The 22,378-nt window shown below is 38.8% G+C and overlaps 1 protein-coding gene and 1 pseudogene across 2 annotated transcripts; one reads left to right on the plus strand and one right to left on the minus strand.

Moving 5' to 3' along the window:
* Window positions 1–4,455: 4,455 nt before the first annotated feature.
* On the minus strand, window positions 4,456–9,156 carry LOC147522793 (protein RTF1 homolog pseudogene; annotated as a pseudogene). The gene is made up of 2 exons (XR_015214671.1): window positions 9,087–9,156; window positions 4,456–6,791 (listed from the first exon to the last, which is right to left on the minus strand). The product of XR_015214671.1 is annotated as a protein RTF1 homolog pseudogene (transcript).
* A 713-nt stretch (window positions 9,157–9,869) lies between these two features.
* On the plus strand, window positions 9,870–12,637 carry NRT1.6 (nitrate transporter 1.6). The gene is made up of 3 exons (XM_086595052.1): window positions 9,870–10,110; window positions 10,359–10,576; window positions 10,962–12,637. The coding sequence occupies exons 1-3, from the start codon at window positions 9,972–9,974 to the stop codon at window positions 12,459–12,461; spliced, it is 1,857 nt and encodes a 618-aa protein (XP_086451178.1). The 5' UTR covers window positions 9,870–9,971; the 3' UTR covers window positions 12,462–12,637.
* The last annotated feature ends 9,741 nt before the right edge of the window (window positions 12,638–22,378 follow it).

The raw sequence follows: 22,378 nt of genomic DNA on the forward strand, positions 1-22,378 counted from the left end.
CCCATGATCCACACCCCCGCGTTGGCGACATCCTTTACACGTGGAGGGTGAGGATACACTTTCAATCTCTATAAATACCACTCCTATGAACTACGCCCGGATTCTATTCTAACCCCAAAACTTCGAGTAAGATCGTAGGCGGTTCGGCTCCAAAAGCCGAACTTCGGTCTCACCCATCCATCCATATCGGTCCCCGAGAAGTGTTTGTAAAGGATTATCATATCACACCTTTACATTGAATGGGCCTCAATTACTTGAGAAACCACTTTCACACAACTTCAAAACTCAAAACCAACGGTTCTCCCACGAAGCATGGAAAGCCTCGAAGCTCAAGTCCGAGTTTAGTCGGTCATGGCATAAAGCGGGCACATTACCCCGCTCCAACAAGAAAATTCGATCAAGTCAATCAAGCTTTTACGAGGGGCTGACCACGGGGATCATTATCATCTCAATAGGGCGGTTATTATGATCCTGACAAGAAAACTCTTTTGTGATTCGCATTTTTATTTTTACGTGTTAATGAAGCTCAAAACCTGGGGCTAACTATAGTCACGCCAATTCAAGGCTAGGGCGATCTCCAAAGCGGGATGCCCACTAGACCATTTTTGGGGCATAGCGTCATTATCATCTCAAGATAGGCCCCAAGATCTCCATTCCTTAGAAACAATCATGATGGAGGGCTTCATCTCCAAAAGATGAGGGAAACCACACCGGCTCTTGAACAAAACACCGGGGAGTTCAAACGCGTTTCAAGCACAACTAACTCTTTTTGTGCTAGGACCTATACTCCTTTTTTTTAGGATTTCAGCCCGAGAACGTTAATGACGCTCTCCCAATACAAAGCCCAAAGCGCCTCTCCCTGGGGCTAACTATAAGCAGAGCTCTCTGGCGAGCGGCTCGGGGGGAGCATACCGTAGCGTAACGCTTAACGCGCGATGAGCGAACGCAATGGCATTTTTTGAAACGCCAATTCAAGGCTAGCTATTGACGATCTCTAGGATCAAAGCGGGATGCTCTCATCGCAGCAACTCTCGGGGAGCTCGGGGGCTAAACACGTCACGGGGAGCTTCTGTGCTCATCGCCCTGAGCTTTCTAAGGAGCTTACGGGCTCACCTCTTTCATCCTCTCCGATACTTAGGGTTAACCAACGAAGAACCCGGTAAGCACCATAACCCACGAACTTCGCGGGGGCACGGTCCCTTTCGCCCTAAAAGATCAAAAACATATCGCGTTCCAGGCATTATCATAGCAACTTAACATATACGAGAATCGATCGCGTGGCCGATTCCCAACTATCACATAGTACATGCCACCGTTCCGGAGGTCGTTATCCTCAGGTTGGTAGGGAGTGATATTCTCTATCCAAAGACGAGCTTAGCATGGTGGAACTAATGCACCGACCTATGGTATCAAAGTCGCATCCATCGGATCGCAACATCGCGCGAACTACACGGGCTACGGACCTTTATCCATAAGCAATCATGGTGAAGGTGTACTTGCACTAATAATGTCACCGATCCACGGAAAAAGCTACTTGCCCGCCACGCCCTCTCATTACATCCTTTACGTGCGGGGGTGAGGATACACTTTCAATCTCTATAAATACCACTCCTATGAACTAACCACGGTGATTCTATTCTGACCCCAAAACTTCAGAGTTTCGAGGGGCGGTTTCCTTCCAAAACTTCGGTCTCACCCATCCATCCATATCAGTCCCCCAGAGACTGTTTGTAAGGGATTATCATATCACACCTTTACAACGATAATCCCATATTCTAATGATACGCTAATGTTAAGGTCTTTTCAAGCACAATAGGCTCCACAGGATGGTTCCCTCCCTCATATGGAAGTTGAAAGTCCACAGTGGCTAAGTGCTAACTGAAATGCTCACAAACATCCGGAATAAACCAGTATTTCAGCCATTCAATGTGTTGAAAAATTCTAAAGTTATGATTCTTGGAATAAAAAAGGTCGTGTTTTGCATTGAACTCCGTTGTCTCCATTTGGCCCATTTTACGTTTTGGACTCTGATTTCATGGTTCTTGTCTTCTTGTCGTTGGTCTTCTGTTGCTGCATTCAAACTGTAATGCTTCCATTTGGGCCAACTTAAACGTTCAACGTTTTTGGTATCTCATTTTAAATATTAAAAAAAAACGTTTTTGAGTCTATACTCTGTAGTGGCTGTCCTAAATACAAAGATTGATTGATACTGTTCACCTAAACGTGTCAATCTTGTTTGCCTCATCGACAACTAAGTGAATAACACACCTCAAATTCATTGGAAAACACTTATCATCAAGATAAAGAAAATGTGGATAAAAAATTTCAAAATATGTTTTCTTGCATTATAATTTTTGTTGTCGATATCAAAAGAAAATGGCGCCTCAAGACATTGAGATCAAAGCTAAGGGGGTGTTTGTTTTTCCTATTTATAAGTGTTTGCTACTTATAAGTAGGTCCTAAAACTTGTTTGTTTTTTGCTACTTATAAGTATTTATAAGTGGTAGGGGTGTTTGTTTTTTCAAGCACTTATAAGTGGCGACATTACAATTTTACCCATATTTTAATAACACACGTATGCTTCTCTTCACAAAGTTAATGACGATCATATAAGAAATCAATTTAATGGAAGTAGAAATAAATTTATATAGACCATGCATTAAACAATCCACAATAGACATACTGTTTATTATGATAATCATGAAATGCTATTGGAAAGACATTAACTTCTTTTCATTTGCTATTTGGTTAGTTATGTAATTTTATATGCATCCATGAGTAGTTATGTAATTTTATGTCTAATCCCAACTTATAAGTTGGTGTAAGTAGGATTTTATCGCTTACAACTTTCGGCCCTATTTATAAGTTTTTTTGACCATTGGCTACTTATAAGTGAGAAAAAACAAATGGGTAAAAACTAGTGGTCCACTACTTACAAGTGCTTATAAGTAGTTTATCACTTATAAGTAGGAAAAACAAACACCCCCTAAGGGCATCTCCAATGGGGGTGTAAAATTACACCTCCACCTAGGCTCCACGTAGGTGCCATTAGGATTTTACACCTCTAATTGTATAGTATTATGCAATTTCATAAATATCCACACTCTATACTCTCCAATGGAAGAGTGTAAAAAAATAGATTTTAAACTCCGGACGCCACTCCAAGTGGACGCCCCTCTTTAATTTAGAAGCGGGACGCCACTGGTGACGTCCGAAGTTTTAAGTTTAAACAGACGTTATTTTAAGTGACGCGTCAGGGCTTTTTATTAACTAATAAGCGAGGGGAATTCTCCACCCTCTCTATTAGCTAATACACTATTACCTACGGTTTAGCACTCCCATTGGAGAGAGTTTTTTTATATTTGGGGTGTAAAATTTCCACTCTATACGGTTTACACCCCCCATTGGAGATGCCCTAAGAGCGCAAATTCTTAATTTTTTATTGAAAGATGAGCCACAAGTTAATCGTGGACTGTCCATCGTCCCAATACGGATGTGTTCTTGGCTCCAGTGAAGTGGACTTCCAAACTCAAAATGGGCCCAAATATCATCAATGAGCACTAAAGAACATACAAGATGGATAAGTATAAACCAGTAATGTACATGCAAAATTATGAAAAGGAAATGTGTTGTTGCTTTCCTACGTGCAATCCATGTGAATTGTGAAGCATGTTTGGCCTTTACACATGCCAACCCTGATTCTCAACCAGAAAAGCGTTATGGTGGAAGTAGAATTTATCTTTCTCATCCATATTATCAACTAGAAAACCTATGTATTTGAGTATTTTCTTGTATTTACCACACAATTTATGGAGTATCATAATCATAGTATAAGCATTGTCTTCAAAATCCGATATCTAGTGTTGCTTGTTTTTTTTTGTTGATAATTTTAATGTCTACTGATGTTTCGAATTTTTTTTCGACGTGGTCCAGTACATGAAATAGTTTGACTCATCCATGTGAATACGCTCATGGATTTAGAATGAACTCCTGTTGTCCTGTAACGTTCCCATTGTCATACAAGAGAATTAACACTTTCAAAACGATATTTGGTACAATATTATTACGTGTACTGGCATTTTGAGCCATGTGTTCACTGCTCAGCACTGATGATAGTCGTTTTTTATATTTTGCAAAAAAATGTACGCTGTGTTTGGTTATTAGTAAAACTATAAAGTTGAGATAGATCCTAGAACAGGGGAGGGTTTTGCACTGAAGTAAGAGGATTTCAAAGTTGTTGATAGATGTTTCTACTGGAAGTACAGGTCCCAGAACTCATGATTGAGCTTTTAATTGGACACTATTTCGATTGACTTATGTGAATACCATCAGGATGCCCAAGAATGCCTTCCTGTGGGTTTGATCTATGCTCAAATTTGCAAATATATATTCAGCAGGTGCAGAAGGTCGGGGAGTTCTTTCTATGTGGTGATGAATAGATACACCACCGCCATCGGTAATCCTTAACAAATATATTAGATAAAAAAAAGCTAAACATAACAGCAGGCTCAATTTGATTGACAAAATAATCAGCAATCAATAAGGAATCTCACTGTACCAATCGTTATAGTAGAATATAACGATCAATGGTTTAGACCATCTAGGCCACTGATTAGTTATGGTAAAAACTTTTATGTAACTGTCACTACAAAAGGCAGCATTGCAGTACAAAACAGTAAAGTAGGAGCCGGCAGTACCATAATATACATTCCTAATAATAATTTTGGGCTTAACAGCAGGCGCATTCAGTTGAAATCTGTGAAGGCAAAAACCAGCTATTTCTTGAAGAACAGTTGCAACGATATCATAATTCAGTTAGAACACCTCGACGTCGCTTGTAGTCGCTGATTGTCAGTGTCAGTGAATGCATCCTGCCATCATTTTCTGGGACTTTGCATCCAATTGATGCCTCTATCCTTTGTTTCCTTGCCATGAATCCCAAATGGAATCCATCGGGTCCTCCAAAATTCTTCAACACTGCCAGTGAGATTGGCAAATTAAAGTTGTGCAATGAGTTCGACACCGTACCTTGATCAACAGGGGCCTTTGTATCTACCAACTTCCGAGCACCAGCTGCTGCTGTTGGTGGGAAGACAGCCACATTAGTTGTCCCCGCTACTCCTGCTGCCCCATTGCCTCCACCTGACTCTAATGATTCAGCAGCAACATGCCCATTTTTGGAATCTTCTGTGACAGGGTTTGATACAAAATAATTTCTTGACTTTGTCCATCTTCTGGAGAATGGGTCGTATCCTTCTTCACCAGCCTTCAGACTTGTGTTAACTGGCTTCTTTTCAGAGGCATTCTTGAAGTTTTCGGCCCTGTTTTTCTTGTTCATCTCTGCCAATCTCACAGCCTTAAGGTCTTTTCCCTTTGTCTGCCTAGAAGCCTCCAGTTCCTGGAGCCTTGCCTTGATTCTCTCCACTTCTTCCCTATTCAGCTCATTCTCTGCCACATCCATCTCCCTCCTGAGGCGTTCCTTCTCAGCTGCAATGTTCAATGGCCTTGACGAAGCGGATTTTTTCTCCTCCAACATTTTTTTCACAGTTGCAGATGAATAAACAAAAGCCGTTGCCTTCTGTATAGCCTCCCGTTTTTCCAGTAACTGTTTGCAAGTTGGCATTTGTACCCCAGCATGCTTCATTGCCTGTACCCACTCCCTGAACTCCTCTTCAAGTGGCGGGGTTTCAGATATCACTGACATTTGCCACCTGGCTTCCAATGTCCCCCAGGTAACATTTAAGTACTTGTTTGTGTTCTTGTTCTCCATTCTGTATTGCTTGTTAGGCTCAGTAGCATCAACATTCTTGACAATGCAGAGCCTGTAACAGGCCCTGTTGTCTTTCATCCCGATCCCAACCCTCACAAAGCATCCTACAATCAACTCTCCGAAGAAAGGCTCCTTGAACCATCTAGCTAACTGCGACCTTCTGATTGTTATTTCCTTGATATCCTCGAGCATGAGTGTGTCCTCGTTGTCGGACTTTCCTTCGTCACTGTCATCCAAATCCTCTTCCCCTGCCGATTCTTCGTCTTTGTTGTAGCTTGGACTCTGGTTCTCGCTTTGGCTAGAGTCACTACTTTGAGCACCCATTACAGAATTTCTCCGGACAGACGGAGCATCCTGATCGACAAGATTTCCTCTAGATACTTCCCTCAATTTACGATGGCCCTCTAAGTCCTGCTTTTTCAGTCTCTTTGCTCGCAGCTCATTCAAAGCGTCATCCTTGGCACCCACCCTCTCAGAAAATCTAGCTGACGAACGCACACGTGACGGAGTTGGTTCTGGAGTTCCTTTCAAAACTTGGCTCTTCTTTCCTCTCTGCTTAGGTCTCACCCTGTCTCTCAATCGCTGTTCATCTCTCTTCTGGGCTCGATCTGATAGAATCATCTCCCTTTGAAGCTCAGTCAATTGTGCAAGCTGTTCCCTGTCATAATCGTCCTTGTAAAGATCACTCCCAACATCAGACTCATCACTGCCACCATCCACATTATCAACTCCATAGTTGCAACCATCACTTAGGCTACCATTGTCATCATCCTTTTCAATAGGATCCAGTCTCTTCTTCAGAGGAACATTAGATCTAGATGGCTTCAAGGTGTCATGGCCTAGATCATCGTCATTAGAGTCACTTTCATTGTTGTATGAAGCTTCCTGTTGCCTGCTAGATAGTGAACGTGGATGCAGGTTCCTCCCATGTGGACCGGTTCTTCCGGCAGCCTCCAGAAGCAAGCTTTCCAGATCATCCATGATCAGCTGCTGAAGTTACAGATATATTTTCCTATGTAAACTGCAGAAAATTGAAAAGGAAAGTGAATAAAGAGGGGCAAAGATAAACAATATAATAACAAATGAAGTAACCTTGATATCATTATATCAGCAATATATGAAATGCCAACAGACGACCAGAAGAAAGGAACACAAAATGTTGTATAATCATAAAGACATTTGAGTTCATTATTCTTCTAGACGTTTTAATTTTTGTAGTAATATTAGTTTGACTTGGAGGGGAAATGAAGATTCCGGTAGCCAAACCGTGACAATTGTACTAGGCCCCTGTAATTTTCCTTTCTTTCCTTTATATATAGGTTGAAATCACATCTCCACTCATTACAAAAGTGTAAATTGAAGAACATTCTCTAGAGACTAAAGTAAACAAAGGAAAATTACATGGGACTAGTACAACCATCAGACACAACCTCAGTTTAGCCTAATCACTTAGTTAGTGGAACATATAGGTTAAAATGTCATACAATCAACAACAGCCATTAAAAGAAGAAAATCAGTGAACAAGAGAAGTATAAAAAATAAAAAACTCAGACAATTCATAAGTGCACATTCAAAAGTCTGATGTCTGAGGCACTGAGCTAGTAGGTAGTCTGAACCTCTATCAAATAATTCATCACTGCTAAGAGTACCCAAGGTACGGGTACTGCCCCATGCAACACTCCACATAATAAAGCAGATTCGACAAGGCATACTTCGTTTCAAACTTTACCTATTTTCAGAGTCTACAACTTTTACCTATTTTGGGAATACTAATCTCTCACACAAATGCTCATAATGTAGCAACGACCCTGAAGAGAAAGGAACAAATTTTTTGGGGAAAAAATAACGGTAGTAGTAAAAGTTAAGCATATATATAGACAAAAGCAGCTATAAAATATGTTGACATTTGAAGAAATGTTGGAAACTGAAGGTGCTACACATTGTGGAGATTTAGACAAAAGGAAAAAATGCAACATTTAAGGTTATAAAACAATGTGACTTACTCTCTTTTATCAGTAAAACCAAGAGTATGTTAACCAATCAATCAGAAGAAAGCTTAGTTGGAGATAATATACATATACAAACAAGTACATAAAATCCCAACCTTTAAATAACCATCGAAAATACCACTGTCAATACATAATAAAATCCCATCCAAATACAACGCAGCCTTAAGGAAATTCTGCCAACTCCAAAAGAAAAACATGAGCCAATAAAATAATAGCCCCTTGATAGATGAAATTGGATCGTGCAAGCTCAAGATCTTTGCCATCAAAGTTTCCTCTGTTTCTCCTCAACCAAATCCACTAAAATTACAAAATTGCGCCATGATCCCTTAGGCGGATACCTTTTGGAAAAATACACAAGAAGGCCACAAAGCTATATGCTCTATCACTAACCTGGATTGTCTGTTTAACCCTTAGAACCAAGAAATGATAATCCAACTTTCCAAGACAAGGCAAAAACGAGAAGATGGAATACAGATTACAGATTTCCTCCAGCATTACATAGACAGTAAGTTCTAGAGACAGTCTCCACTCTCTAGGGATTGTCACCAAGTGAAGACCACACCTTTAAGAGGAATTTGAAGCCCCAAATTCATTGGCTTCGAAAATTAGGAATTCTATTGGCGTAGTGGGTCTCACTACTATATGTCTATATGCATACTACTAGGAAATGACATGAATAACAAACACATAACATTCTGATAACTTGATAAGCATATATACTACTCAAAAGGTGTCAAAGAAGTACACATCTCCTCAATTGCAAGAAACTTTCAATTTCTCTCCTAGTAGGCACAGGCCTTTAAACAAAAAAACTACATACCCTATTCATAAAAAACCATCCAACAAATCAACAATGCCCTTAAAAACATAGTGACAGACTCACACACACAACAACTAAGTACTCTAATAATCAACACAAGCCCACATAATACATAGTAATAAAAGATAATGATTCCTAAGTAGCACCGCAAAAGTCCCAGAGTATACAACGTGACTTAACAGTGAAACACACATACACATTGTCATGGAATTGTAAAACACACAATCTCTATGCTATACAATGGTATAAACTACACCAGTTACTACTCTAAAACCTCAAGCTTGTATAGAGCACAAGATATCATGTTTTTCCAAGATATTAAAAGTAACCAAGTTATAAAAGAGTGTACTTGTTACCATTTCTACTAGTATCTAAAACACCCTATTATCTAACACGTACATAGTTTATACAAAACCAAACTTTTCATACATTGCCTTAAACCATTCACGAAATGAAGCTTAGACAAAAAGGGGAGTGAGAAAATTACCTGAAAACGTAGAGAGGAGAGTTGGTAGAGCGGTTTGTTCCTCTGGGGTGGGTTTTCCAGTTGGAAGAAGAAGAGCTTGTGCAAAGAGTGAAAAAGTGCAAATAGCTTGTGCAAATATTTTGTGTGAGAGTTGCACAGATGCCACCCAAGTAAAAAACAAAGTTTTTTTATCTTGGGATTTGAAATTTCAAGTATATCTGTATATATCGTTAGAAACCCTATTGGCATGTCAGTATGTCACTCCTTGTTGATCTATATGTGATATGTCACTTCGCTGGTTTACAAAATTGGACACACAAATTTTGGGACAGCAAAACTCAGTTCTACTATACATTGCATGGACCTTGATTCTACCATTTAATTTCGCATATTTTTAAAAAATTTCGATGTTCCAATTTGGTGTGTGTCTTCATCAATAAAAAAAATTGGTGTGTCCTTCTATTTTCATTTAAGAACGTACTTTGAGGCGTTCTTGCTCTTGAAGGATTTGTTATTGATGCTCTTCTCGTAATCTCATCATTTTAGGTGGATGCCATCTCGATTATGCATTTAAAATGGCGAATTATTGAAAATGAAATAATAAAAAATGGCAGTTTGTCATTGGGGGTCTAGAAGTCTAGGAAACCGATTATGTCCAATAGTGAGTTATATGTACCGATGTACGACCACGAACATAATTAGTTTCTTTTAACCATAAAATTCTATCTGCATCTCACTCGCGTATCTCTTAAGTCATGACGGACTTAGAATTTGCTAAAAAAAGATAGAAAACAGGTCATGCATGGGAGGAAATGTAGTAGCTGACAGAGGGAAGCCGAGAAAGCAGAATGATATATATGAAACTGAAACATTCCCACAACTCTAAGGAAGAAGGAATAGAGCATAATGGAGAAAGCAATGGAGCAAAGTACAGAAAAAGAAGAAATAAATGATATTGAGAAAGGATGCAAGGTCAAGGGGGGTGTTGGAACAAAACCAAGATCCAAGAAAGGTGGAGGGTGGAAATCCATGCCTTACATCATTGGTAAGAATCAATTAACAATCTTATTCATATCAATTAATTGTCTGTTTAGGTGTAGCGTGTAAGGAGGCAATGTCAAACTTCTATTTGGTGTGAGATTATAATGGATATACATACTAGTTTTATTCAATTTTCTTGAACAATTTAACAAGTTTAGGCAAACACATTATATTAAAACTGTTATGTTCAGCGTCCTTTAGGTGTATGTTTCTATAACTGTCCTGTATCTGTGGATGACATTTTTTTTACAGGGAATGAAACATTTGAGAAGTTGTCATCGATGAGTTTGATCGCGAACCTGGTGGTGTATTTACGTACGCAATACAATTTGAATACTTTATCTTCGGTCACCATATTCAACCTATGGACTGGGACTTGTAACTTGTCGCCTTTACTGGGAGCGTTCCTTTCTGACGCCTACATTGGAAAGTTTCGCACACTGATATTTGGCTCGTTAACCTCTACTCTGGTATGTTTTATTGTTTTTGTTATATAATTATGTTTGTTTGAAGGCATGAATTCATTTAAATGAAAATCAGTTCCTCATTCTTACTGATATAGAATGGCTTCATTTACCAGGAGAATGTTTTTTGCACCACGTAAGAATAGGAATCTTGAATCAGTTTTAAGCTAATGTGTGTCTGGTCCTATTTTAATTTATTTTTTATTTTAACTTCAAGTGCTTCACCTATTAAATAGTATAGATCATTTACAGTTACGTCACTTACGTGTGTCAAAGGTAGGTTTCATTCAAGAATGGTGCATCTCAAGTTCAGAACATTACGCTTAGTACATGTAAATTTCACTCGGACACAATTTTTAACTCTATACAATTTACAAAACTGTTTTGACAGGGCATGCTAGTCTTGACTCTCACTGCTGCTCTACCTAATCTGAAACCACATCCCTGCGGCCATACTGAAATGGTATGCGAACAACCACATAGTTGGCAGCTCGGTGTCCTCTTCGCGGGTCTTGGATTGCTTGTTGTAGGTGCAGGAGGCATTAGACCATGCAACATAGCTTTTGGCGTTGATCAGTTTGACATAACTACTGAAAAGGGAAAGCACGATATCGCAAGTTTCTATAATTGGTATTACTTAAGCTTCACAATAGCTCTCTTGGTTGCCCTTACTGTCGTAGTCTATATTCAGAGCAACATCAGTTGGGCTTGGGGTCTCGCTATACCCGCCGGGTTCATGGCCCTTTCGGTGCTTGTTTTCATACTCGGTAGCCGTCTTTATGTTTATGTTAAGCCGAAAGGAAGTGTCTTCGTAGATATGGCCAAGGTCGTGGTGGCTTCATTCAGAAAGCGACAACTCACTGGCTTGGAGTATACATTATATGATGCTCCAAAAGAGCCAGAACCAGGAATCCCAAGGATATTTCACACAGAAAGGTTCAAATGCCTCGACAAAGCGGCAATTATTACAGATCGAGATTTATTTGACAGCAAAGGGTTACCAGCGAAAGGATGGCGACTATGCAGTATAGAGCAAGTGGAACAGTTGAAAAGTTTGATAAGTATAATGCCTGTTTGGGTATCAGGTATTAGTTGCTTGATTATCATGGACCAGCAAAATACATTTGGGGTACAACAAGCCCTGCAAATGGATAGACACCTTGGAGGGAAATTTGAGGTTCCAGCAGGTTCATTAGGACTGACATCGATGATTGCATTAGCTATATATATTCCAGTCTATGAAAGTTTTATCCTCCCTTTGTCACGAAAAATGACCAAGACTGGGATACTCTTGCCACATAGGATGAGGGCTGGCATTCTTATGTCAATGCTTTGTATGTTAGCATCCGGAATTGTTGAGGGAAGACGGCGCTCAACTGCCTTAAAGCAAGGAACCTTTGTTGCACCAATGTCTTTCGCATTGCTCTTGCCACAATTTGCATTGTCAGGACTGACCGAAGCCTTAATGGGTATCTCCTTGATGGAATTCTTCAACAATCAATTACCACAAAGCATGAGAACAGTGGCTGGCGCTTTTGTCTATCTTAATCTAGCCGTGGCAAGTTACTTGAACTCCTGCATCGTCAACATTATTTCCAGGACAAGGCTGAATTGGATAGGTAGAGGCCGCGATTTGAATCAGTACAAGCTTGAGTACTGGTACTTTATGCTCCTGGGATTAGCAGTACTGAATTACATCTACTTCATCACTTTTGCAAGCCACTTCATTGCTGGTAATGGCTCAGCTGAAAGAAAGGATACCTCTCTAGAGACTACGAACAACATAGAGTCCAAGGACATCGAGATTACTCAATGCGAAAGGATGTCGTCTGTTGATGCTGTTGATGCAGGATCTAAGAAGGATGGAAATGAAGATTCAGTAAGAAAGTAAGTTTGTCTAATTTGGCTATGTTTTGAAAGATAGCCAAATTAGACGAACTTCATGTTCTGACTGAATCATCTTGGCATGTATGGAAAAGATCAGTATTAGAATTTGAGTAGAATGTAATAGTGATTTTTTGCTCCCAGCGACTTTTCCTCTAACAGCTCCAAGCGAAATTTGAACCACACAAGTGTACACTAAATTCCTACCGAACGCAATTGCTCTTGACTGAAATTAGATAGAAACTCTTTCACTTTCACCAACATTGGCGTCAAATTGTGTGTGGGTTTAGTGTCTTCCTCGTTCCAAACTTATAAAACTAGGAGAGCTAAAAAATAAAGAGGCCCGTGTTGGATGCGAATAAAGAAAACAATGAAGAGATGAGGACAGCAGTAACAGGGAACAACCAAAGCGCGTATTAGGTTGTCCTTAAGGAAAGATTTTGCCCCTTCTAGTGGTGCAAAAAGGCAGCAGTGGCGTCTTCCTCACAGGATACAATGGTTTAACAGACTGACTTGCACTCGAACAGATTGCTTTCTAGAATGACAATATAACTCTTTGGCGGTATAGGAAGAAGAGAAGAAGAAGAGGCTGGGGTTGTGAGTTATGTTTCTTTGGATGAGTTTCACAAGTTCTGTAGAAGTGTTTCGTTGGAAATTGATGTACCCTTTATGGACGCACAGTCGTGATTATATAGAGGCAAAGTCGGTCACATTAGTTGGTTTCCAAAGCTGATTATATAGAGGCAAAGTCGAGGCAGTCAGAACACTGAAACTTACTGCTAAAGCAAAAACAAGTTTAGCCAATTGGCAAAGCCACTACCCACTAGCTAGATACACACAGTAAGCCCAAGCCCAAGCCCCGACCCGACTCGGCTCGGTGCGAGTGTGGCTTTGGGTGAGTCCTCCCTCCTAATGCAAAAGCCATTGTACCCTAAGGACGCCCTTATGGTAGAGGAAGTCCTCATATACTTAACTTGCTAGTTGATAAATGGTGATTTCCGTTTTGGTTTACTTAAGTCCGAAGTCCACAGTCCGAAGTCCAAAGTCCACAGTCCACAGTCCAAAGTCCAAAGTTCGTTAGTTGTCCGTTTAGTCAAGTTACCTTACTCACGTGGGTTTGGTAGGATAGGTCGAGTAAGGGGTCGTCCATACCTTAGGGCTCGACAAGGTTTACAATTGGATTTACAACTTTTGGTGAGTATGATTTTTAGGTTATTTAGTTGGTTTAAGTAAATTAACGGTATGCAAATAACGTAAATTAATAACGGTGATTTTGACGCTAATAACAGAGATAGAGAAATAGGGGAAAGAGTTAACCGTACTCATGCAAGAATCAATTTCAACAGTTTGAGTGCCATATCACTACAGCTCTAATCCGTCTCGAGTTCATAGACAAACCCGAGACGACGTCGAGTATCAATCCCTAGCGAGATGCACGCATCTCACTAGCATAAGAAGTTGAACTAATATTCAATCTCTGGAATATCATTTCAGCTTCTGGTTCGATTCTACATTAGCTGGACAAATTAGAGAGCTGTCTGACACTATAGAGTCTCGCGCGAGACATTTTGGGTCTCTCGCGAGATTGTTCTGGAGCATCATCACTCCAAACTTGTACAATTTCAATCATTTTGGGACCAGATATATAATCTACACCTAATTCATAAGTAGTGATTCTGGAACATTAAAGTGTCAATCTAGATCCTCACACGAGCATCATAACCCTTCCCCTGAGGGGGGGGGGGGGTTAGCTCATGGTCATTGGATGAACAATTGAACTTGTTGTATACAATAAATAAGTAAATGCAGAACATGAATTAAACTTGAAAATAAATGACTTTTATTAAGAAAGAAAACTTACAGTACTGAAGTTGGTATGAAGCTACCGGAAAGGAAAATAACGTACTGGAATGAAACAACAACAAATGAAAGTCTAAAACTATATGCTAAACTAAAGACTGAAAACTAGAGAGGTCCTGCTGAAGACCCCATTCTCATATATATATAGCCTCCCCCCTTCAAGTGAAATCCTGAACCATTTATAGTTTTGTTTTTACTCCAAATGATATCTTCCAAACTTTGTAAAAGTTTGTCTACAAAGTTTGTCTTGATATGGTTTAATATGTTTTGTCCTATAACCAATTCAATTCAAACATTGAATTGATACATCTTTTCCTTTTGCAAGGTGGCACAAAATTGTGACCATCACTTGCCACCTGCCTATGTTGACTGGTCATGCCTTTTGGGCCCACAGAGTGGGTCCACGTGGTGTGTCCAGTGGCGGCGCCGATTTTGGCGTTTTTATAACTTTCTGTCTTTGCATAGAGTTCATTTCCCTGGTTGCTCTAGCAGTTCACTAGTCGAAGTCGGCGTCCAGGTTTGAAAGATGTGAGCTTCGAAAGTTTGCTACTTCTTTACATGTGGACCTGTTCTGCACTGGTTTTGTCCCTTTAGAATCTTCGGCTCTAGTCAGGCTTTGTTGGGCTTCACTGGGTCTGAGTGGGAAGACTTCAAGTATTCCAGTATTCCCGTACTTCGATGCACGTTTTATCATCATATTCACGTTAACGGCAAAAACCTGCGAAAATACGAAAATATAATTATTTCATAATTATTAAACACATAATTAACCAAAACACTATGTCTCTATGAGGTTTAGTATTATAATTTTGGGTGCTTATCACACCACCCCCAAACAGCACTTTGCTTGTCCTCAAGCAAAGAAGAGACATTAAAATGATAAGTGGCCAAAAATGTGTTGTCCTAAGCTAAGTTTCATTTCGCAGAGTGCGGTTGCATTGACCGTATGCAACAAGGTCTTGAACCACTAAGAATTCTCTAGTGGACGAGTTATAGCCTCGTGAGAGTTTTATAGAGAAGGTACTCACAAACTTCATTTATACTACAACGACTCAGTAACAAAAGGCCTGTTTCCTTAATTAATCTCAGATATATATACATCTCACTAGAGGGGGAAACAAGGACTAATTCTTTCGAAATTCAAGTTAATATACATACAATAATAAAAACATCTACATATGAGCATGCATGCAGTGATCTTTACAATGAAATGTACGAGCATGGCCGTTTCTGGATCCTTTGGATAGCGTCCTTAAGTAGGTTCTCACAGGTATGTGTCAAAACATAATTTCTCTCTCATTTTTCCACTCAAGTTTTGCTAAATCCAGTGTGCAGTGGGTTTACATTTCCATACATACTCAATGACAGTCAGAGGAGCCGAGGTCGAGAATTCACATCTACTACATATTATCATACCACCCTACTCCTAATTGAGCTAGAAGTCTTTATTAGGTTTTATGAGGCTTAGGTGGTAGTATAGAAGAGATTGGAATGGAAAATTCAAAAATGATAAGTATGAGAGAATAAGATTTTCGAGCTATTTATACTAGAGAAATCCTTACTTTCTTTCCTACTTCTAATATGGGTTTCCATACTTTGTTTTTTTAAGCTTTTGTATTCTCTTTTGATTTGATTTTGGGGGAAATTCTAACTTGATATTTTTTTTGATTTTTGGAAACATATTTCTATTTTTCTTTTTCTTTTCTTCTGAGGCAAGTAATTGATTCTGATTTGTGACAAGTTTTTTCTCTTCATTTTTCCGCACTTCATCCTATTTCTCATAATCATCATCTAGGTAGGCTTATTTAGTTGTGGTTAATAGATGAGTAATGAATTTTTGGTGAAACAGAGAGGTTTAATGAAAGGTTCAATGGGGCGACTAGCAGTAAAGTTTTTTACAGGTGTGAATTTTTGGCTATATCGATCTAAAGAAGGCCTAAATTCTCTCCTAGGATTCGGGTAGTGATCAAATAAGAAGACGTGTGAACTTCTCTATTCGGAAAATCTACTCCTCTGAGTCATTACTCACATAACACACATTTTGAGGCTATTTAGTTAGATTCTCACAGGATATGAAATTTAAGTTGTCTAACCGTGGGTCCTAGAAACTTACTGCTATGTACATTTAATGATAGCCAGTGCATGAATGTTCATGAAAAAATGTAAAAACTATTGCATATGTATTAACTTAAGTTTCTAAGAACAAGTCCTAATTCTAATGCTAGGGTGAGATTTTTAAATATTTTTCATCACAGAAAAAGAAACGAGACTTTGTCACTAAATACATTTATTTAGATATAAAATAAAACTATCTACAACTATGCATGCTTAATTTTTGTGAAATGTTCTCACCACCCCCAAATAGTCGGACGCTGTGTTCTCAAAGTGTCAAGAGGAAAAAAGAATATACCTGAGAGGCTTTGAGCAAAAATATAGCTGACATCTTCCATAAAAAATTATGATAACACACTATATATTATACAACATAAAAGTGAGAACACACTGTTAGGTTATTTATTTTTCCCATCAAAATGTAAAACAAATATGTACATCAACTCACATTGCCCCAATTACGAACTGGGGGTAGGTCCATTCTTGCTTCATCTTTATAGAAATGCCATTCCTTTGCATCACGCCAATCTATCATAGTCTTCCAGACTTCGCTCCACTTCCTTTTTCTAGAAGTGTCCAGATGAGCTATCATGTTATCATCATTAGGGAAACAACGAACTTTCTTTAGATACCTTGAAGGGCGCCGCTGATAAAACATAAAAATATAAAAGTTTACCTACGAAATGAACGATGAAACTCAAAACGTAAGTAAACTAAAACTTATTTACGTGCCTATATTTATCAAAGATTTCTACTCTCAATCCTATTGAGATATAGTGGAGTAGATGATTCGTTCCACTCCTAGTTCTTCCGCATGGTAATGTTCTCTACGTATAAATAATCTTAACTAAAGTCTAATGAGAGATTTACGAAATGATAACTAGACTACGATGCAACTACCCACAAGATGCAACTAGTCGACTATTTAAACAACTATGGGAATACAACGTCGATTCTATGATAAGGAGTTAGAGGGGGATTGATTCCACCTTAGCTCAACTTAATCCACTAACGATTTAATCGTCAGAATCTGAATTGAACTACTTTGCAGAACAATCTGGTTATTCCTAATCCCTAATTACACATGGCATTTCTACCAATTCATAACTAGCATGTGAACGATTACACCCATTCTCATGGTGAACTAATCATTTCTAGAGTGGAAAGGAAATTACGACGACTCTACGGTAATCGAATCAAGCTTTCATCAAGGCTTCTCAACCCCTCTAATGGAGGTTTAGTCGAGAATCATCACGCTTATCATTCCCAATCAAATTGAACAAGACATGATATAAAGATTGAAACTTTGCTTATTTAAACTCAAATGGAAACTACTCATGCAAAAAATCTATTCAATCTAATAAAGACAAATAATTAATTTCGTGTATTGAACTAAATAAGTAAATGGAAAATGAAAATAGATTACCAAGAACACTATTTTATTAATCTAATGAATAATAAAACAATGATTCAAATACTAAATTAATAATCTACTTTGTTCTAAAGTAATTAATTAAACATGAAACTAGATCTAAAACAAGATATGAAAAACTAATTAATTAACTAATTGAAAATCTAAAACTAAGTTCTAAAACTAATTAATGGAGGCTAACTAATCTAGGTCTAACTATCTACCATTAACAAAGAGTCAAGCTCTTGTTTTTATACTTTCAGATCCAAAAATCGTGCATGGGCTTGGAGCCATGTTTGGGCCAGAGAATCAGGCTCAAAACCCAATTCTTTCAGTCCAAAAAGGCCTATTCAGCTGCAGTTGGCTTCAACAGACTTTTGTCCACTTCTGCTCCTTTGATTTGGTCAAGGCTTAGACCATTAGAAAGCTCTTTCCGAGCCGGTCGTTTTGACATAAGGTATGCCCAATTAGGAAGTTTACTATTTGACTTTTGTGTCTTTGTTTTACGCCCGTCTTGACTTTTCAACAAAATGGAAACTTTTGAGGGCTTTAGAAATGCTTTGTTTTCTTGAATCTTTGCCTTTAATCACAGAACTCCTTAGCAACCGACCTTTGCTCCTTTATCTCGCTAAAGTGGCATATTTCTGCACATAATGGACTTTGAAACCTGAAATGCATAAAAACACGTAATCAGTATTAACTCTTAATTATTACTCACATAATTGGTCTAAAAGTATGATCATTACAGGTTAAAACTACAGTTTTGGGCTCTTATCAAACCACTTTTAAAACAGCATTTTGCTTGTCCTCAAGCAAAGATGAGAAATTAGAATAAGTGACCAAAAATGGAGTTCTATCTACTCGTTTATTTGAGTGCGATTGCATTGACCATATCGCGACAAGGCCTTAAACCATTAGGAATTCCCTAGTGGACGAGTTATAGCCTCGTGAGAGTTTTCCAGTGAAAGTACTCACAAACTTCATCTATACTACAACGACTAAGAAATAAAACTATTGTTTCCTTATTCATGCTCTAAATTAATTAACTATACCTCTAACTAGCAATGCATATAGAGTAATCAAGTCGAAACCTAAGTTAATATATGCATAATAATAAATCATCTACAATAAACATATATACAATGAGTAATACTATGAAATGCCTAGCAGGTTAGTTTTCAAACTTCGAATAATAGTATAGTGTAACTATGGACCTCCCTTAAGTAGGTTCTCACAATAATAGTCAAGATACAACACTCAATTGATTTTTCCACTCAAGTTTTATTTACTCGGTGTGCGATTGGGCACACTTTACCTTACAATCTCAATGACAACAAGGAAGCCGGAGTCGATCAAACACATCCGCCACTTACTATCACACTAACCTATTCCTAATTGAGCTAGATGTCTTTATTAGGTGTTCTTGGGATTAGGAGATGGTTTAAGAAGGAAGGAAATGGATATTCAAAAAGGACAAGTCCGAGATAATAGAGTCTTCATATTATGTAACTAGAGAAAACCTTGTTATTTACTTTTTTTGCTTCTACACTTTGTTTCCATCCTTAGCCATATTTTTTTCTTTTTCTTTGGCTTTTTGACTCATATATTTTTTTTTTTTGGGAGTTTTATTTTATTTTTCTTTTCTTTGGATGGAAACTTCTTTTTTATTTTTTCAAGCAATTAACTAACTTTTGTTTTAATGGGTTTTTCTCTTCTTCTTTCTTCCTCATTCTATTCTCGGACTTATCTAAATTGGGTAGGTTGAATTTTTTATTTTGTTTTGTTTTTTTGCAGGGGTAAAGGATTTGTGGTTTATGAAAGGTTAAAGAAAGGCTCGAGGGGCTTAATTATGGAAAATAATTCATAGGTTTGAATTTCTGGCTATATTGATCCAAAGAGGGCCTAAATTCTCGCTTAGGATATGGCATAGTGATCAAGCAAGTGGACGTGTGATTTCTCTATCCGGATTTTACTTCTCCCTTGTGTCATTTCTCAAATGTTTCGCTCATATAAGGCTTTAGGCTATATTCTCACAGGATTTGTAGAATAAGTACTCTATCCTAGAGTTTAGAAACTTACTGCCAAACAATCATAGATACTCATGTAATATATTTATAAATAGATGCAAATATTATTACCTACATATTAACCTAAGTTTCTAAAAATTATTCTAATGCAAAAACTACGTGAGACTTCTAGATTATTAAGAGCATAGAGAAGGAAAACAATACCAATATTCCTAAGTGTATTGCATGAACTTATTTATTTATATTTTTGAATTTTTGAAATTTTAACTAGAAAACAAATGCATATTATACATATTTATATCCTAGCAGATGCCTTAATTACACGTGTTTCTATGCACCCCCCAAACAAGAAGCATGCTTTGTCCTCAAAGTATTTTAAATAAAGAGGGTAGAAAAAATACCATTGAAACGCGTGAAATTCAGGAACATTTGCAAAACAAAGTTAAAACATACTAATATAAAAACTGACGCAACTCTATAAGAGTTCCACCCATTATGGGGTTAACAAGAATCAAATTGCTTGGGACATAAGCAGACACTAACTAGAATTAAAACTTACCTTATCTCCCGCTTTATTCATCATCCTCCTCATCCTCTTCTTCATAAGCGGTTCCCCCATAGGGTGCCATTTTTCATCATTATGTGATCGCCTCAAAACCAAGCACCATAAGTAGTGCTTTGGAACAAATCTTGAAAGACTGTTCGGTATTATTGTAGGAGATGTCATCTTAAAACGATGCTTCGAACAGTGCGCAAATGATCCGGGAACAACCAGCAGAAAACTGGAAATTTTTTGTGTTTGAGGGAGGTAAAGGGTGCATCAGCTCGATGATTTTCGAAGTTCCAGTGTGTTTGCGAGTCGCGCTCACCTTGGCGAAAAGGCCGCTCGGTGAAAAATTTCAGAAAAATGAGTAGGGGCGTGAAAAGCGCCTCCTCTAGAAGGCTTGTGCGCTCGAGGTCTTGATGGTTGAAAAAATGAGGCTAAACGTGGGAGCGTGGGGAGTGAAAGGTGAGTGATGGAACTTAGGTGTAGTGTGGGTTGTGAGTGTAGAATAAATGAAGTTTATATAGGTTTTAAGTTGCTAAAATGGATCGGGAAGTTGCCAAAAAGTTTTTACGGCAGTTTCCGGAAATACTAAAATTTCCAAACTCGAAAATAGGAACAACTCATATTCTTGATTCTTAAACAACCCTAGTATCTTTTAGGTTGAATTTAGGATAGAACCTACCTATTTTATCGAGATTTCATCCTACCATGATATTTATTCATAGATATGCCTAATCGGCCATATTCTCACCCTAACTCCGAAATAACTTCTAAAAATGAGGGTCATATAAAAATCATGTTGGAATAGATAACACCACCCCCAAACAATTTGGGAAGGTGGGATCAATATTAAACAACCACGCATAATGAAAATAACCGCATTATATTAAATTTTTCATTCAAAGTACATTTCACTACAAAATTCAAATTATGGAATTAAAACTTACATTAAAATAACTAACAATAATAAACCTACAAATAAAAATCATCAAGCTATACTATCCCTAAACACGTCGGTACTGGTAGCGGAGGGCACACGCCAGAGATGGCTCCCCGAGCTCCCAATGGGCCGACACCATTCGCCTTTTCGGCGACGATGCTCGTGCCTCGATGATGTATCCTCGGAAGGAGAATCCCCATGAGGTGGAAAGCGCTGTAAAGCATATCGCCCGAACCGTATTTGAACTTCTAGCTCTCATCCGTTCCCACCGCCATCCCTCGGCTGGGTACGGATCTCGGGTTATGGTGGATAGTAGCCCGTCGAGTCCGGAGGTCTTCGTAGATAGTATTGAGTGAACACATGCCACGATGAATCACAGCCATGCGTTCGTGATCCGACCAACACCTCTCCAAAGCATCAAAGATCAAAACAAGTCAAGTCCTCCTCATCCTCCGAAGTCATTCTCATTTCCACCATCCTCCTCGCCCTCTACCCTATCCTCGAGGCAACCTCCAAACTCGTTGGACACAATCCTTATAAATCCGAGGATTTCGTGTAGGGTAAGGTAAATCCTATCGGCGTCGGAGTCGCCTCAACTTCAAAGATGATCTTGGTTATCAAAACGGGGGAGAGGTGCAATAGACTTCCTTACTCCCCTAATCATGTTAAGCAAAAACTCCAAGATACGAACTCGACTATACGCTCGAGTATCCATAGAATGTGGAGGCAGTTCGGACCGATGTCGTGACCTTCTCCTTCCCTAGGGCGCCCGACCAATCCATCGAGCTGCAGCCTACCGGTTTGGTTCGAGAGGATGCCCTGGCGAACACAATGCGAGCTTGTATTGTAGTTCCCTTTGGTAACTGTCGCGTTCATCAACGGCTCGACCCCATTATATTGGGACTCCTGCAACGTGGCATCCAGATGGATTCTAGGCGGAATGCCTAGAATCTCAGCCAACAACCTAGCAGTTACTTCCTTCCTCCTCTTTGCCACCGTAACAAAAATTCTACTCCCCTCCAACTCC

This window comes from Coptis chinensis, chromosome 1 (genome assembly GCF_015680905.1).
Source record: "Coptis chinensis isolate HL-2020 chromosome 1, ASM1568090v1, whole genome shotgun sequence".
In the NCBI taxonomy this organism is placed as follows: Eukaryota; Viridiplantae; Streptophyta; class Magnoliopsida; order Ranunculales; family Ranunculaceae; genus Coptis; species Coptis chinensis.